The 19,301-nt window shown below is 51.9% G+C and overlaps 1 protein-coding gene across 10 annotated transcripts in view; it reads right to left on the reverse strand.

The window, feature by feature from the left end:
* MICAL3 (microtubule associated monooxygenase, calponin and LIM domain containing 3) overlaps positions 1 to 19,301 on the reverse strand; it is a 2,050,293-nt gene that overhangs the window by 890,471 nt on the left and 1,140,521 nt on the right. For all 10 annotated transcript variants that reach the window (XM_086952901.1, XM_086952911.1, XM_086952910.1 and 7 more), the window contains one exon: positions 7,143 to 7,231. In XM_086952901.1, coding sequence (XP_086809027.1) covers positions 7,143 to 7,231 — 89 coding nt within the window. The remainder of the gene's footprint in view (positions 1 to 7,142; positions 7,232 to 19,301) is intronic.

Raw genomic sequence — 19,301 nt, forward strand, 5'->3', positions numbered from 1 at the left:
TACGGGAGAGGGTATGTTTTTGTCGTACAGAGGGGCTGGTTCATTTAGAGGGGTGCTTAAGTCTATAGTCTGAGTGACTGAAGATGGTGAAGGAATAGAGTCAGAAATAGTTATGGTGTCCTTCTGGTCGGGGGACTTAGTCTGAAAAATGAGGGGGATGTCTTCTGTGGAAAAAGGGGTATTAACGTGTTCTTTAGGTGTAGTTAAATCTATTAAAGGGCCTGTAACTGCGTCCTGGGGCTGGAGGGGTCTTTGCTTTAACTTCTCGATAGAGAGAGGTCGCCCGGCTCGTTTCTCTGCGAGGGTAAGCTCCCTGTTGACTTCATTCTTAATTTTAACAAAATATTTGTCCAGTGGGCCTAAAATAGAAGACCCTAATGTTCCTGAAACAGAGTTTGCCTCAAAGGTAGACATCTCGATACACGAGAAGAGCAGGGGGCAGGGGTAACAGTGACCTTTTGTGAAGTACAGCAATGGCAGTCACTGCAGTGACAAAGGCGAATCTATGACCAGAACAAGTATATCAAAGTAAGGAACTGCTATAGCTCAACAGTCTGAAAAGGTATGAGAGGGACAAAGAGAATAGGCCCGGACCGGCCTCTTTCGGCCCCGGACGGCCACAGACGGTCCCGCCCTTGTCCCGGCTTCTCCCGGGCGCCCTCCCGCGCGCTCCCGCGCAGCGGGACTCGCCAAATGTTAATATACTGTCTAGGGAGGAAGAGGAGGAGCCTGCAGGGAGAGCATCCCAGCTGGTAGCAATTGGGGGTTATGGGGGCTCCGGGGACTTGTAGTCCTGCGCCCACAACACGCTCGCAGCCCTGCAGGTCCAAGCACCCAGAGAGGATGTTTCCGCTGTACTAATGTCCCCAGGTGGCCACAGACGAAGCGGGACCCGCGCAGCGGGTTCCGCGAGCAGTTTCCAAAAGGTGCAAGGGAGTTTTCTGGAGCACAACGATCCCTGCGTGGAGTCAGCAGCAAAGGAGTGGAGATCCGCCGGTCAAACAGAGGAGAGCGGCTTTTACCGCGATGGTGAACCAGGGAGGAGCCTGCAGGGAGAGCGTCCCAGCTGGTAGCAATTGGGGGTTGTGGGCGCTCCTGGGACTTGTAGTCCTGCGCCCACAACACGCTCGCAGCCCTGCAGGTCAAAGCACCCAGAGAGGATGTTTCCGCTGTACTAATGTTCCCAGGTGGCCACAGACGAAGCGGGACCCGCGCAGCGGGTTCCGCGAGCAGTTTCCAAAAGGTGCAAGGGAGTTTTCTGGAGCACAACGATCCCTGCGTGGAGTCAGCAGCAAAGGAGTGGCCGCGCTGAGGTTAGTTCTGCACAGGCTTCTGACTGAATGAGGGGGCAGGGGCGCCCCTTCGTGGCCAATAAAGGAACTGTAGACATGAACGGCCGGTGTGTGGTGGAGAGACCCAAGGACTTGGCCGTAGACAAAGTCCTTGAAACGCTCCAGCGACCTGTCTGCCTTATCGCCAAACAGGTGAGTAGCATCAAAAGGCATGTCCATGAGGGAACTCTGGACATCACCAGACAACGCAGTGGACCGCAGCCAGGCATGGCGACGTAGGGCCACTGTTGAGGAGATCACCCGCCCTAAAGAATACGCGGTGTCCAGGCCACACCGAATGGAAAACTTTGCTGCATCCTTTGCCTCAATCACCGCTTGGGAAAGTATAGCCCGAACCTCTTCCGGACACTGGGGCAGTGTCTGTGCCACTGTGTCCCACACAGCGCGAGAGTAGCGGCCCAAAAGGCATGCAGTGTTGACTGAACGCAGCGCCAGGCTGGCAGAGGAAAACAGCCTCTTGCCAAACTGCTCCAGCTTTTTTGATTCCTTATCCGACGGGGGGTAGGGAACGCACTCTGAGAAGTGGAGGCCTGCATGGCCAGGCTCTCCGGAGTGAAATGATTTGTCAGAAAGGCCGGGTCACCCGGTGCAGGGCGATGATGCCCATCCACATTTTTATCCACTGGATCCCCAGTGGCTGGCCTAGACGAGGTGCCTATCAACACATCCATCAAGGCCTCATTAAACGGGAGCAGAGGTTCCATAGAACTTGCCGCCGGCTGAAGCACCTCAGTAAGGAGGTTGGTCTTGTGAGTGACAGTAGGCAGATCAAGGTCAAGAGCCTCAGCTGCTCTACGGAGGACTATGGTATACGTGGCGCCCTCCTCCATAATGGCAGGAGGCGACATAAATCCAGGCTCGGAGGAGAGGTCAAGGCTGCCTGCATCCTCTGAGTTATCTACTCACTCGCACTGCCATGCAAGAGGGTCTTCCGACCCCTTCCAGTCATCCCCCTCCTCCACAGCCCGTGGTACAGGCTGGAGCGGCGGGGGAGGCACATGGGAAAACAAGTGCTCCAACTGCACCAGGAATGGCTCCGGGCATGGCGCCAGTCCGGCGCCATGTCCCAATTAGGGTCCCAAGCCGGAGCAAAATTGGCCGGAAATTCGGGCCAGGGCGGCGGTGGAACAAACGGAACCCATGGAGGCGGCGGGTACGGAGCCGCAGGGGGGCACCAGAGCCGCCGGCGGAGAAACCTGAGGTGCTGGGGCCGGAGACGTTGGCGGAGGGCCTTGCGGCGCCGGCGGCGGTGCGGACGGCAAGCAAGGGTCAGCAGGCAGGCGGCGGGAGCCCATGGCCTGAAAATCTTGCACCTGGGCCGGATTCGCTGACGAACTCGGATAAGGTGGGTAGGCCGCAGGACTCCCAGGCTCCAACGGACCCGCAGGGTAAGGACCACTGGCCCCCTCGTCCGCATCCAGAGACCGATGGGGGGACATCGGAGAGCGAACACGCTTCTTCAACTTTTTCTTGTGACGTCTCTTACCAGATTCTGAGGGTGAAGAGTTGGACCACGAGGAGCGATGATGATGGCTCCGCGGCCGGTCCCTCGAGCGACCCCTCGACCTCGAACGGCGCTGAGACGACTGCCTAGCCTCCAGCAGCTTTCGGGACCGATCCCACAAAGCCTTCGGAGCCATGGCCTGACAGTCGGAACATGACCAAGAGTCATGGTCGTGCTCCAGACAGAAGCCATGGGGGTTGGCCAGCAACATCATACATCGACAGGCCCCACAGGATTTAAACCCAGGCATCCCTACCTGGCACCAGGAGTCAAATACCCAAAAGAAGTAGAGACAAAAGTCTCAAAAAAGGCTAGGGTACGTGCTCTAACCGGATCTGTGCTTGAAGGCGCGGAAAAAGAAAGAACTGGCGTCAGCGTGCATGAGTGGCGCCTAAGTAGTCTCCATGACGTCATCTCAGTGCTTACGAGGCCAGCGACGGACGCGGAGCCGCACATCACCACCTACCGATGCGCATGGGTACTGCTGACAAAAAACTTTCCGGATCGAGTCTGATGCCTGGGGAAATTCTAAGATAAGGAATCTATCACTAAAATGTCTCTATCAGATGGATAGGTTTTTCTTTTAAGTAACTGATGGGTGAATTTTGAATTCATGAATATGCATATCACAACAAATTCACATAAAACAAGTTCTAGGTGCCGACACATTGACTAAAAAACTGAGGATCAAGAACCCGAAACAGATAATGGCATAAAAATGCAATCCTGCTGTATACTTTATTTGAAAACAGGGTTTCAAGATTTAAAAAAAAAAAAATAGTAGGTAATTAGATGTAGCCCTATCACTGCAGCACAGCTTCCGCCACACCAAACACGGCAAAATCTGAGTAGTTGTATAGTGAAAGAATTAGCTAATCACAAGGACCTAGCTGGAACATAAAAAGAAGAGTTTATTAACACTGGAAGAACGAAACAATTCAGCTCTAAGAATTAGTTTTTAACTGAATCCTGTTCACTAAAGTTAGCCAATGCAGATCTTTCAGTCTCGCAGATACCAAACAGTACCTAGGGATACTAAGCAGTAACCTTATAGCTGAATTTTGTACTCACTGGAGTCGGCCAATAAACGGTTTAGGTAGACCTAAAACTAGATTATTTTAGTAATCGAACCTAGAAGTTATTAATGCATGAATTACAGTTTTCTTAGCTGTAAGAGGCAAAAAAATTAGAATTTTACAACTGTTTTTAACATACTAAAACAAGTCTATTTTAAAACCTGGATCTGATATTTAAAAGTGTTGGGTGTCACATGTGACGCCTGGATTGAGTACAACCTCCACAGGGAGAGGGGCAGGGGAGCTACCAGTCATTGTTCCATGCGTGATGGTTTGGGCCCAAGACAAGAAGTTCGACCTTACACAAGTTAAATTTAAGGCGGTTCTCACTCATACAAGAGGCTACAGATAAGAGGCATTTCTTAATGCTTTGTTGAGTGAAACCTCATCATTGGTCAGAGATATTATCAGTTGAGTATTGTCCACAAAACAATGAGGACGAAACATTGAGACTAAAACCCTGGATATCTTTTGTCAGGGGAGCCATGCAAAGATTGAAAAAGTGAAAAGCTCAGGAACGAGACCTGTGGCACCCCACAGCCCAGCAGGACCGGTATCGAATAGGGTGGGAGTCTGATGGCTTGATACCTATCAGCGAGAACATTTTAGAGACACGCTACAGTGGACCCATCAACACTAATCTCAATAAAATGATTGATGAGAGATAGCATCAAAGGCTGCTGATAAGGTAATGAATAAACGAGTAGCAGTGCCGTCATTATTCAGGATATTTTTAGATGCACCTAGACCATGAAGAGAATGGATTCAGTGTTCATAAGGTGCATGAAAACCAAGTATGAAACGTTCAGAAAGTTGTACTATTCTAGGAAGTGGGTTAACTGACTTATTAGGCATCTCCAGCATTTTGACAGAGGCTGGAAATAGTGAAATGGGCCTAAAATTTGCAGGGACATTTGGGTCCTTTTGCCCTTCACAGGATAGGGACCAGAAAGGCCAATTTCAATTGATCAGGTACAAGCGCTGAAGGAATCAAAGACTAATACTGCACAAAGCGTGGACACTTAAGTGGGGCCACCAAGTTTAAGAATGTGAGATGGGGAATGGGCAAGGATCAGTAGGAGAGCCAGAGGAACATTCATTCAATAAATTAGACATCTCTAAAATAGAAATAGGGGTACATTTTCTTAAGCTTGGGCAGTCCCACTGTGTCATAATAGCTGTAGTAGCTACATAAGAAGCCTGAAAGTAGTGATACATTAAGACAATCTTTTCTTTCAAATAGAGTGCCAGTATGTAACACCTAGCATGCGAGTGGATACTCTTTGAATTAGCCACATCCAGATGAGTCAGATTTAACTATATTAAAGATTGCCTTAAAAGAGTGCTTCACGGTCTCAATCCTGTTTATGTAGAATAAAAGTGAGGAAATTAACACAAAAATAAAACACTCATCTGAGTCAAGTGGCCAGTAGGAGCCATGCTCATCCATCCCCTACAGGACATTAAAAGCCACAAATTGAGCCTTTTAATAACACCGCTTACCATTTAGGCGTTGAAGTTTGAGATCAAGACAACACTGGCGACATGGTCAATCCTATTTAGTTGAGCATCTATTTCTATTCCTAAACTCTTTACACTGCTTGCCGGAAATGAGAAATGACCACAAGGGTTAGGTGAAAAGTGAGGTAACATTATTAAACAGTTTTTACCTATTGCTAAAATGCTTTTTCGAGACTAATCATGAGCCAGGTAGAATTCACCCAGGCTTTAATAATGCAGAGACAACTGGGTAGAAATATTCCATAATGCCTACAGAAGAACAAACCAATAAATGCTGGTGGTTCCTGATTCCATGAATCGAAAGTAAACAACTATTCCACCTAAGAGGGGTACCAAACAAGTCAGCACAGATCAAAGAACATTCAGAGAGAAGCTAAGGAACATGATAGTGTGAGACATTGCTTCTAGTGGCAGCAAAGAGGAAATGTCTCAGAGGATGAACGAAGAAACGTGTTATAGGATGGAAGTGAGATCATATTTTGCAAAATCTGCATACATTCCAATAGAAGGTAGGCCTGTAAAATAGGACAAAACAAAAAAAGAGGATCATGAATGTGAAAGTCTCAATCTGATACCATCTCCATATCCATCTGCGGCGATACCCCAATCACCTCCAATTCAGAAGGCTCCTTAAAACTGCTCTGTTTTAGCATGTCCTCTCTTGGCCTACTGCAGCACCTCCATAGCGCAGAGATACCCCTTCTGGGGTGATTCAGGCGCTTTATAAATACATAAATAAATAAAATACCTCGCTTGCCTGAGGGGCAAACATAACTGGAATGTATACGGCACTATTTCAGTGTATATTTCTTGATAAGATGTGCTGGCAACCACTTCAGAAAATCTAAAGTTCTGGAGACAAGAGAAAATCCTAGAAAGTATGTTGACTGAGAACAATGAAACACTGAGAAAGTGTGTTACCATTCCTTTTCCATAATTTGATCATGTTTTAAGCTATGATAAGTACTCTGAACGTCTAGAGCCAACAATATTATTATAATATCATACAATTAACATATAAAACATTGTAAAAAGAAAGCACATGCAGAGTCAGTAACTGAGAAAAATTAGAGTAAAAAAGTCTGAATAACTCTTGGTAATTGGCTAGGCTTGAGCCAGTGTAAGTGTATCCACTGTAAAAACTTTGTAATACTAATCAAATAAAGGCCCGCCTACACAAAACAAAAGAATAGGGGACTGGAAGAATAATGTAATACGTAGCAAAGGTAATTTCTCCTACATCTGTGGTTTGAGGATGCCCCAAGCGCCAAGAGGAATAATTGTTCAATAGCCTGTGTAAAATCAATATTTATTGCATGCACGGTCTGATGGGGTGCATTTCAGATCCGCTGGTATTATGCACATTGTGATGCTTATTTCTAGGTACCTAACTATGAATGAAATCATGCTTGTTGTGCAGACCAGACACACGTATAAAGCTGAGTAATCGCCTTAACAGGGAGTCAAGGAAAGCTATAGTTCTTGTCAAATGCTTTAGATTACCAAAAGCAGACTAGTCAGTAATAGGTTTAATTCAAGTGAGTCTTTAAATGAGCCCGCTAGGTGCACACAATTAGAGACTGCTATATGAAACTTTAGGAATGCTGCTCAACATAACAAATGTCTTGTGTTTTACTCTCCAGTGAAACTACTAAACACACCAATTTGTGTAAAAGCACAGATTGTTACCTTTCCCAGATGAGAAGGTGCAGCTGGTCTCTTCCGCTGGCCATAGCCAGACAGTCTGTAGCAGTAGTGAGGTTTGCAGTAGAATTTTCCTTAAGAAGCAAAATGAATACAAAAACAAGTCAAGGTGGGTGGGAAGTTTCTTTTTATAGTTGATTTTCAATCTGTTCTTGCATTAAAGTCTCTTCCCTCCCCACAATGGTACATCAAAGCTCTGTTGCAGCACTATAGAACTAACTGCTGTTGCATGGTACTTCAGTACAGTAATTCATTTAGAATTAGTCACTTACTTCTTCTGGAACTTGATATATCTCACAAGTACAAAAGCACAATCCGGAGTGAGGAAAAAAGGCAAGGAGAGAAGGAAGTTGAAAGACTACAGGGAGGAATTCATCCTAACATCTATAATCAGTGAGGCACGCGTGGTGGTTTTCACTTCTTTTAACAATGCCGCACTTGTATATCAGACAAAGAGCAATCACATGGAAAACGCTGGGCAAGGCATTCCTAGTGTAATTCATGAATAAATAAATGAGGTTAACTGTACATGCGCAGTGTGGGATGGAAAGCGATGCTAGGGTCTGCGTACCATTTCAAATTAGTGACAGCCTATGGTGATATCTACAATACCAACATGAGAAGGTACTCAAGTTAAATATAGGTGTTACTGCCCTGTTTTTCAAGTCCAATATGCGGGCTTTCATTAAAAATCTCTGTATTATTCATGCATTATACACTCCAAATAAATCAAGTACTACAAAATCAATGTTCACAGGGAGATATAAACAAAAGTCTTCATTTCATCTTGTATTAATAGCATTGCACGAGAAAGCGATGCTTTATCATTGAAAGGGTGCAAACTGTGAAGTATTAATTCATAGAGGAGATGGCAGTTCACTTCACAGGCATCTCTAATGGGAGGTGGGAAGAATCAGGAGAAAAAAAAAGACACTACACCACCTTGCCACACCCATTCATTTGTCCTTTTACTGCAAAATTAACAAGTTACTTACCTTCAGTAAAGCTCTTTCTGGTGGATATTCTAATCGCAGATTACTCAGCTTGTGAATAATCCCAGGTGCCAAAGTGAAAGTGGGAAGTTTTTCAGCATACCAACTGGGCGCTGGTTGGTGGTGGTGTGCAGGCCTGCATTGACTCCGCTCCGGAAGCTATGATCGGAGCCGCATATAACCACCATGCACGCAGTCCGTTTTTTTTCCTGATACTGTCCCAGCCCTTGAATGCAGAGGTGAAAACAACCATTATTTGTGCTGGTGTGCAGGTCTCAAATTTGGGACTATTTATTACGTTAAAAAGAGTCAATTTCACAAAATGAGGAGGTAGGCAGGGATCTGCAGTTAGATAGCATACCCACCAGAAAGAGCGTTACCAAAGGTAACTAACTTGTTACTTCTGACGGACACTTCTAACTGCAGATTACTCACCGTGTGAACAGCTACCAAAGCAGTATCACACCCAGTGATAGGTCTGTGGAATGACTCAGGCCAAAAATCCTGCCAGAGCAAACAGCCAAAATGGCCTTGTTTTTAGGCCTGGCTGTCAAGACAGTAATGCTTCGTAAACGTTGGGACTGAAGTCCACACTGCAGCCTGACAAACATCCAGGTCAGGCACTCTGTTTACTAACGTATTAGTTGCAGGCTTGAACTTGGTGGAATGGGCCATCATTTCTTCTGGAGGCTCCTTCTTGGGAAAAGTGTAGCAGATCTTAATGCAAGGGACTATCCACCTGGACAAAGTCCTTTTCTGCACAGCCTTGCCCTACAAGAATATGATCGTCCACCTAATGGTCTTTAGTAAGATCGATGTAAACACAGAGCGTTCTTTTGGAGTCTAAACAATAGATTGTCTCCCTCATTTGAGGGGTGAGGTGGAGCAAGGTACGTCAGAAGAGTGATGGACTGTCCAACACGAAAGGGAGTCGCAGCTTTCGGTAGAAAGACAACTTTTGTTCTCAGCACTAGTTTCTCCCGACAGAAGGTGGTCTTATGTGGCTGGAAAGAAAGTTTGATGTTCACTCATGTGACGAGCTGAACTTATTGTGATGAGATAGACAGCCTTCAGGGTCAGTAGGCATAGAGGACAGCTGTGCAATGGCACAAAAGAAGCACTCGTGCACAAAGTAAGACCCAAATTGAGATCCCACAGTGGCATCACAAATAGGTTAGAAGAAAACATGTGGATTAAACCGCATCCGTAGGTGATTTGAATAAGGACGGTTAGGCTGGCAAACACAAAAAGGCTGATTGATAACCTTTAACTGTTCGCACTGCAAATACTTGCTGGGGTAAAGACCAAACAAACAACAAGATATCAGACCGTTAGGCATTCAATGGGTCCATGTTACAGGTGCTAAACCAGCCACAAATGTATCCATGTGCCAGATCTTCATAGAAGGGCACCTGGCCACCAGGAAGATCTCCACTTCTACAGTAGGAAGGTCAAATGTAGTCGGCTGCAGCTTGTTCAATCTCCAAGCTTAGTAAGTGTAGAATGAGCAAGCTTGTGTACAAGACCCTGCTCTGATGCTGAGACACCCCCAAAGTGGCAGGGGGATCAGAGGACAGATGCTCATGCCCAGACGTTACAGGTAATGCACTCTCCTGGCCCAGTCCGGCACTGGGATGACTTGGCCCAGGTCGTTCTTGATCTTCTTCAGAACTCTGGACAGAAGAGGAAGTGGAAAAGAGGCATACAGGAATCCCGTGCTCCCCTCTATGAGGCATGAGTCTCAACAGGCTTCTTCCATGTTCTTGGCAGTGGCAAAACGATTGAGTCAGTGTTCTCCCCGTTGGCGGAAGACATACCGCACCACCACCAGATGTAACTGCCATTCATGATCCAATACGTATCACTGGATGATCCTATTTAAGGAAATGACAATGTAGAACCACCAACGTGATATACCTCATGCTTTGTCTGTGCAAAAAGGGCTGTGTTGGCGAAATCAGCAGGGAACTTAGAGTGAGGTTTAGCAAGCATAAATCTGCCATCCACAATAAGCGGGTAGGTGCTCCCTTGGTCACACACTGGCATGAACAGCAACATTCAGTACAGGATCATCAATCAATCAGAGCATTTGTATAGCGCACTACTCACCTGAATGGTCTCAAGGCGCTAGGGGAGGGGGGGTCCGCTACTGCTCGAACAGCCAGGTCTTGAGCTGCTTCCTGAAGGCGAGGTGGTCCTGGGTCAGGCGGAGGTGGGTCGGGAGGGAGTTCCAATTCTTGGCGGCGAGGTAGGAGAAGGACCTTCCCCCTGTGGTGGCTCATCGGATGCGGGGGACGGCGGCGAGGGCGTGGCCTGTCGAACGAAGCTGGCGTTTGGGAGCGTAGAAGTTGAGGCGGCTGTTGAGGTATCCTGGGCCTTGGTTGTGCAGGGCTTTGTGTGCGTGGGTGAGGAGACGGAAGGTGATTCTCTTGTTGACCGGGAGCCAGTGCAGGTCTCTCAGGTTTCCGGAGATGTGGTTGCGACGGGGGATGTCCAGGATGAGTCGTTCTTAAGAGTTCTGGATCCGCTGGAGTCTCTTCTTGAGTGTGGCGGTGGTTCCGGCGTAGAGGGAGTTGCCGTAGTCCAGTCGGCTGGTGACGAGGGCCTGGGTGACAGTCTTCCTGGTCTCGGTGGGGATCCACCGGAAGATCTTGCGTAGCATACGTTGGATGTTGAAGCACGACGAGGAGACGGCGTTGACTTGTCTGGTCATTGAGAGGGAGGAGTCCAGGATGAAGCCCAGGTTGCGTGCGTGGTCTGTTGGTTTGGGTGCGCTGCCTAGGGCGGGGGGCCACCAGGAGTCGTCCCAGGCGGAGGGTGAGTATCCCAGGATGAGGACTTCCGTCTTGTCCGAGTTCAGTTTCAGGCGGCTGTTCTTCATCCATTCGGCTACCTCTTTCATCCCTTCGTGTAGGTTGGCTCTGGCGGTGGCGGGGTCGTTGGTGAGGGAGAGGATCAGCTGGGTGTCGTCGGCGTAGGAGATGATGTTGAGGTTGTGCTGGCGTGCGATGGCGGCGAGGGGACTCATGTAGACGTTGAAGAGGGTTGGGCTGAGCGAGGAGCCTTGAGGAACGCCGCAGATGACTTTGGTGGCTTCTGATCTGAACGGTGGGAGGCGGACTCTCTGTGTCCTTCCGGCGAGGAAGGAGATGATCCATGTGAGAAGTTGGCCTGATATGCAGTGCTCACTATTCTGGTGATCACTATGTATCATTCCAACGACCCTTATTGATGATTGGTTGTAAGTCAACCTTATAGACCAGCTATCCTAGTAGCATGGACAAAAGCAGTCTTTAGGCTAAACTCTAGAGGGCGTGTTAAGCCAGCTGTTATACCATCACATATACCCCTTGAACACCAAGTGAAAGGACACCACACAAGTTATTATGAAAATAAAAGGATATTTATTTATAACAAGTCTACCCTGATCTCTTTATGAGTCAGGGAGCTAAGCACACAACAAAACTCTTGAGAAAATAGTTCAAGTTGCACAATTTACACAAATGCCCGAGGGGCACGAAAAACCATATACTACAAAAGTGGAATGCGAAATACTAGCAGGTAAGTAACTGGATCCAGAGGTTTTAGGATCGCTAGGACTACACTACAGAACCTTCAGGTTAGGAGCAGGAGGCCTAGGGAGATCGGGTGCAGAGTGTGCACTCTCACGCGGGATGCGGGACAAAGTCTATGGATGCTAGATTTCGTTAAGTTAGTGTTATCGGACGAATCCGACTAGTTAGGCTGAAAACGAAAAAGGATCTGGACACTTAGATAGTGAACCTACGTTGGAGCACCGAAATGCTCAAGTTACCTAGCCCAGGGACAGCGGCTGCATAGGGTTCAAAAGACGTCGGGAATCCTCGTTACAGTCTATGGACCCTGAAAGAAGAAGTTGCTGGCAGGCGACCAGTGATGAAGTTCGATGTGATCCAAGCCTGGATCGAAGATGGAGACGACCTGAAAGCAGAGGGGACTCAGTTCTTAATCACTAGCCAGTGATCAGATGGGCACCAGGATGGCACCGGATGAAGTCACCTCGACCAGGTGAGTGGGCGACACTGGGCTCTGCAGTCTCTCGGACCAGGAGGCGTTGTCGGCGACCAGGATGGAGGTGCGAGCTGTCCCACGAAGGTATCTGCTGTCGGCAATGCTGGACCCAGGATTGGGGCAACAACTCTTGGCAAATGCAAGCCCACGCGGTGGACTCAAAATGGCATCTGGAGTGGACCAGGAGGGTTCGGGGTGCTCCTCTGTTGGAGGGGAGCAAGGGCCAGTCTGGAGCAACCAGACCAGCGATGGAAGTGTCGTGGTTCATTGTCAAGAGGGCCACAAGCCAGCAGGCAAGTAGCCGGACAACGCGGTGAGCAGCAAAGAGCAGAAGGGCCCCACGCAGATCTCGTGGATGCTGGGGGGCTGGACTTCGGTGCTGGAGCTGCTCAGGGTTAGGGCTTCTTAAACCCCAAAGCACTCACTCGAGGATCCCTCGGCGGTCGTGCTGGATAAGCGTCGTGCAGTCTTGAAGATGGCCGGTCCCTCGAGGTCTCGTCACACCCACGAATCTCAGCGTGGCTGATGATGCAGGTAGAGGTCAGAGGGGCCAGGGAATCCGGGTCTCGTCGAGCTGGGCAGTCTTGATCCGGAGGATGGACGTGCAGCAAACCGCATGCGCTTAGATGGTGCCCGCTGGTGCAGGGTGGCTACTCCTTAGCCACAAGGGAGAGTCTTCAGAAAGGTTCAAGAGTTCTTTCGTGGAAAGTCATCAAGATTCAGAATTGTCTAATTTGGGAAGGGGGCCCGCTCCTATCTTTATACTAAGAAAAGGGGCTGGCAAACGACTAGGTCCTGCCCATGGGTGGGACCAGGAAGGGGGGTGGTTACACCCCTGTCCGGACTTTCCCCAGCTCAGGGGCTGGTGTGCCCCTGGAACTGGTTCAAGCCGGCATATGCCAGTGAGCACCGGGGTGCCACTTGCAGTCACCTTCCTCTCAGCCCTGGCTACCTGGGATACACAAAACCCTGTCTGGGATGGTGCTAGCACCGCCCCTGACAGGAAACCCTTTGTCCAAGCTCTCCTCGCTGGAAGGACTCCCAGCAGGAGGTCGTACTTGTGTCTGTGGTGGCAGCATCCATTTTGTGATGCTGAGGCTCGAGTTAACTTTAACCGTGGTTCACAGTTACATACATGTCGTGTCCCTCGAGAAGGGTGGAATGCTAACCCCGTCGCCAGAATTGGCGAGGGGTTAGTATTCCAATTCGTATGACACCTTACTCGACATGTTTTGATAAAGCGATACCAGAGTTGGCAAATAACCGCGAGGATTATAATGCACTTAAGAGTATATGGTACACGTTGAACAAGTTACTTACCTTCGGTAACGATATATCTGTAAGAAACATTAGTTAGTGTTAGATTCCTTACCTTAGAATATCCCCAGGCGTCAGTCTGGATCCGGAAACTTTTGCGTAGCAGTAGCCCTGCGCGTCGATAGGCGTCGTCTGCAGGCGTCCCCTGCGGCTCCGCGTCCATCGTCGGCGTCGTGCGCTGTGATGACGTCGCTGGAGTATATAGACGCCGCCTCCGCGCGCTGACGTCAGTTCTTTGTACACAGCTTTTCCGCGCCAGAAAACGCAGAGCCATGAGAGAACCAACACTGGTGCCGTTTGAAACTAGGGCCCTGAAAGGGATGTCCTTAACCCTAGGTATCAGTTCGCAGAACGGGGAGGATGGGTGGGTTCGGTAAGGAATCTAACACTAACTAATGTTTCTTACAGATATATCGTTACCGAAGGTAAGTAACTTGTTCATCTGAAAGAAACACGTTAGTGTTAGATTCCTTACCTTAGAATAGATACCCCAGCAATACCAACCCCGGTGGTGGGTCTGCGAACCAATACATTCCTACACCAGAAAGTCCTGGAGGACAGAACGGCCAAAGAAGCCATCCCTCCGGACTGGACTGTCCAGGCAGTAGTGCCTCGCAAAGGTGTGCAGCGAGGCCCACGTAGCCGCCTGGCAAATGTCCTGCAAGGGGACTCCCCAGCCCAGGGCAGGAGTAGCCGCCGTGGCCCGAGTGGAATGGGCCCTCAGCCCAACAGGAGACTCCTTCCGAGCCAAAGAGTAGCACGCTTTGATGCACAGAACGACCCACCGAGAGATGGTTCGTTTACACACCGCCCGTCCCTTCTTCGCACCCACGTAGCCAACAAACAGTTGGTCATCCACCCGGAACTGGCGTGTGCGATCCATATAGAATGAAAGCGCACGTTTTGGGTCCAGACGATGGAGCCGCTCTTCATCCTTTGAAGGATGCGGAGGCGGGAAGAAGGAAGGGAGAGTAATGGACTGCCCGATGTGAAAAGCAGAAACTACTTTGGGCAGGAAAGAAGGTCTAGTCCTAAGAACCACCTTGTCTGGATGAATGGACAGGAAAGGAGGTTGGACAGAAAGAGCCTGGAGCTCACTCACTCTCCTGGCAGAGGTGATGGCAACCAGGAAAGCCGTCTTTAAAGTCAGAAGACGGAGAGGACAAGAATGAAGGGGCTCAAAGGGAGCACACATCAAAAAGGTTAAAACCAGGTTCAAGTCCCACTGAGGCATCACAAACGGAACAGGAGGATACATGTGTGTGATGCCCTTCAAGAATCTCGTTACAATTGGGGACTTGAACAAAGAAGGCTGATCAGGAAGCCTCAGAAAGGCGGAAAGGGCCGAAAGGTAGCCCTTGATAGTGCCCAGAGCAGAGCCCTGCTGGGCAAGAGAAAGCAGAAACAGAAGAACCTCTGAAAGAGGGGCAGAAAGAGGATCCACAGCCTTTGCTGTGCACCATGCCACAAATCTGTTCCACCGACAGGCGTATACCGACTTTGTGGAGGGACGCCTGGCTGCCAGAATTACATCACAGACTTCAGGAGGCAAGTCAAATGGCCTCAACTGCCGCCGCTCAATCTCCAAGCATGGAGGTGGAGACTGGACAGGTTCGGGTGGAGGACCGTCCCCTGCTGCTGCGACAGAAGGTCCTCCTGAAGGGGCAGGCGGATCGGGGGACCGACTGACATGCTGAGTAGCTCGGGATACCAGTACCTTCGAGCCCAGTCCGGAGCCACAAGGATAACTTGGGCCCGGTCGCGCCTGATCTTCTTCAGCACTCTGGGCAGAAGTGGTATAGGCGGAAAGGCGTATAACAGACCGCAACTCCACTCGCGCCGAAAGGCGTCGCCGTGCGAGTGCCGTCTTGGAAACTCCAACGCGCAGAACTGATGACATTGCGCGCTCTCTTCTGTGGCGAATAGATCTAACCAAGGCTCTCCCCATTGCAGAAAGAGGCCTTGCGCCACTTCCGAGTTCAGACGCCATTCGTGATCCATCGAGCACCGACGGCTGAGTTCGTCCGCCCTGGCGTTCAGAGAACCTGCCAGGTGTTGAACCGTCAAAGTCACGCCCTGACGTTCCAGCCACTGCCAGAGGCGCAGAGCCTCCTGGCAAAGGGTCCACGACCCCACTCCGCCCTGTTTGTTGCAGTACCACATGGCGGTGGTGTTGTCGGTGAACAACTGCACTACACTCCCGTTGACAAAGGGGAGGAATGCCTTCAGTGCTAGACGAATCGCCCGCAGCTCCAACAAGTTGATATGGAGCCGGGACTCCGCCGGAGACCAGATGCCTCTGATCTCTGCCTCTCCCAAGTGGCCACCCCAGCCCTGGAGGGACGCGTCCGTCACGACAACGTGCTCCGGTTGGGGAAGGGAGAGGGATCTGCCTCTGACCCAATCGCGGTCCGTAAGCCACCACTGCAGTTGTCTCGCAGTGCCCTCCGAGATCAAGACGTGGTCGGACAAGTTGCCCTGATGCTGGGCCCACTGAAACTTCAGGTCCCACTGCAGAGCCCGCATCCGCCACCGGGCGTGATGCACCAGAAGGATGCAGGAGGCCATCAGCCCCAGCAGCCGCAGCGTCAACCTGACCGAAACCCGGGATAGCGGCTGAAAGATGGGAATCAAAGCCTGTATATCCCGGACCCGCCGTTCCGGAGGATAAACCCGAAACTGCGCCGAGTCCAGAACTGCTCCGATAAAAAGGAGCTTTTGAGAGGGACACAGGTGTGATTTCGGCACATTGATGGAGAACCCCAGGTCGTGCAAGAGGTCTGCCGTCATCTGAAGGTGGTGGACGACTGTCTGGGGCAAGCCCGCCTTCAACAACCAGTCGTCTAGGTAGGGGAAGACTGAAACCCCTAACCTGTGCAGATGGGCTGCGACCACCGCCATCACCTTTGTGAATACCCGTGGGGCGCTGGTAAGGCCGAAGGGGAGCACGATAAACTGAAAGTGCTCCTGGCCTACCGTGAACCGCAGGTAACGCCGGTGGGCCGGCAGGACGGGGATGTGAAAATACGCATCCTGCAAGTCCAACGCTACCATCCAGTCTTGCGGGTCTAGAGCAGCCAAGACCTGAGCCAATGTCAACATCTTGAACTTCTCCTTCCGGAGGAAGCCGTTGACGTTCCGTAGATCCAAGATAGGACGTAGGCCCCCCTTGTCCTTCTTGGGTACCAGAAAGTAGTGGGAATAGCAACCACGCCCCACTTCTGGCCCAGGAACGCGCTCGATGGCCCCCTTGGCCAAGAGGGCCGTAACTTCCTCCTGCAGAAGCGTCAAGTGGTCCCCCGACACACGGTGGTTCTGCGGTGGCATGGCTGGAGGAGTGGTCTCGAAGGGGAGGGAGTAGCCCCTTCGGACGAGTTGCAGCACCCACCTGTCCGACGTAATTGAGCGCCAGTGAGCGTGGTGATGGCGAACCCTGCCACCCACTGGCGTCACATGGGGCCGAAAGCACAGACTAGGAGGATTTGGAGGCAGATGCTGCGGGGGAGGTGTGGCCTGACCCCGCCGTTGACCCCGACCGCCGACACGGCGGTTTCCACGGCCGCCACCGCGTTGAAAGGACTGTTGCGGCGCGTGGCTGGCAGCACGTGTGGGGGCGCCCCTTCCTTGGCCACGAAAGGAGCGAAACAAACCCGTTTGCTGGCGCTGGGTCGAAAGACCCAAGGACTTGGCCGTGACCCTGGAGTCCTTGAAGCGTTCCAGCGCGTGGTCCGCCTTTTCACCAAAGAGGCGACAGCCATCGAACGGCATGTCCATCAAGGCATTTTGGACATCGGTCGAAAAGTTGGCGGATCTCAGCCAGGCGTGGCGACGAATCGCCACCGTCGTTGACATAGCTCTGCCCAGCGAGTCGGTCGTATCAAGACCACACCGTATGGAATATTTAGCTGCGTCTCGGCCCTCAGCCACAGCCTTGCCGAGCTTCGCCCGCACCTCCATGGGGCATTCTGGCAGCACTTCCGCGACCGTGTCCCACACAGAGTGGGTGTAGCGGCCCAAGAGGCATGCGGTGTTGCAAGACCGCAGTCCCAGACTCAGGGACGAGAAGACCTTCTTGCCATACTGGTCATACCTCTTGGATTCCCGATCGGGCGGGGCCGACGGGAATGCGGACTGGGAGGTAGAGGCCTGGATCACCAGACTCTCGGGAGTGGGATGGGCGGACAGGAATTTGGGGTCGTCCGGACAAGGACGGTGGCGTCTGGCCACGTTCCGATCAACAGGCGAACCTGAAGCGGGCCTGGACCACGTGCCCAACAGAACGTCTGACAAGGCTTCGTTAAACGGCAGCAGAGGCTCCTGTGGGCATGACTGCGGTTTGAAGACCTCAGTGAGGATGTTAGGCCTCACGGCCGCGACGGGGAGCTCAAGGTGTAAGGCCTTGGCAGCCCTCATCAGCACCACTGAATATGCAGCTCCCTCCACCGACTCCACAGAAGGAGGAGAGATAAAACCAGGGTTAGGAGAGTCGTCCAGACCACTGGCATCCCCCAAATCACCTGTCCAGTCCGGGTCATACAGGCACTCACGTGACAGAGGGTCCTCAGACCCCTCCCAACCTTCCCCGTACTCTTCATCATCTCCATACTCGGAGTCAACAATGTAGACCGGCTCCTCGGGGTTCACAGGCCCCATCGGCGTCGAGCCCGGCGTTGATCGACGCCGGTCCGACTCCGCGTCCGGATTCGGGGAGGGAATGGGGACGGCGCCGCCCGGAGCCGGCGCCGGAGCCCCGGAGCCCCGGCGCCGGCCGAAGCCGGCACAGGAGAACCGGCGCCGCGCGGGGGCGGCGTCGGGGGTAACCCCGATGGAATCGGCGCCGAACCAGCCGGCAGGCCAGCCGGCGTCGACCCCGAAGGCCCTTGCGGCGCCGGGGTCGGAGCCGTCGGCGGCACCGGGCCCGGAGCACCCGATGGCGTCGAGCCAGGGACACCCGACCCGCTAGGGCCCCCAGACGGTAGCACTGGGCCCGAAGGCGCCGTAGGCCCCGTCGGAGAACTGAGCGACCTCATGGCCATGAGGAACGCCTCAATATCCTCAGGCGTCGCACCGTGCCCAGGGACCGGAGGGTATGGAGCAGGCCGCGCCGGCGACTCACGCGGAGCCGCGGAGTTGGGGTCACCCGAACCCCCGGCCGCGTCGTGACGCGAGCGTCGGGGGGAGTCGGGGGTACGATGACGACGCCCCGACTTCTTGTGTTTCTTACCTGATGAGCCCGACGAATGGTGACGACTTCCGGAGCGCTCGGCGCGGCTCCGCGACCGCTCCCTCGAACGCTCCCTGGACCTCCGGCCGGACCGAGACCGTTCCCGACGCGGGGCCGACACCCGGAGCTCAAGCAGCTTGCGGGACCGCTCCCGTCTAGCCTTGGTAGTGAGAGCCCGGCAGTCGACGCAGGCGTCCACGTCGTGGTCGGGGCCCAGGCACCGGCGACAGAGTCGGTGATGGTCCGTGACCGACATCGTGCGGTCACACCCGTCACAATTCTTGAAACCGGGCATCCTACCAGGCACCAAAAGAGATATAGAGTTGAACAAAGTTGGTCAAAAGACCGGAGTACTGCTCTTCGGATCTGCGCTTGCTGGCGCGGAAAAAAGAAGAACTGACGTCAGCGCGCGGAGGCGGCGTCTATATACTCCAGCGACGTCATCACGGCGCACGACGCCGACGACGGACGCGGAGCCGCAGGGGACGCCTGCAGACGACGCCTACCGACGCGCAGGGGTACTGCTACGCAAAAGTTTCCGGATCCAGACTGACGCCTGGG

Source organism: Lissotriton vulgaris, chromosome 1_2 (assembly GCF_964263255.1).
Source record: "Lissotriton vulgaris chromosome 1_2, aLisVul1.2, whole genome shotgun sequence".
In the NCBI taxonomy this organism is placed as follows: Eukaryota; Metazoa; Chordata; class Amphibia; order Caudata; family Salamandridae; genus Lissotriton; species Lissotriton vulgaris.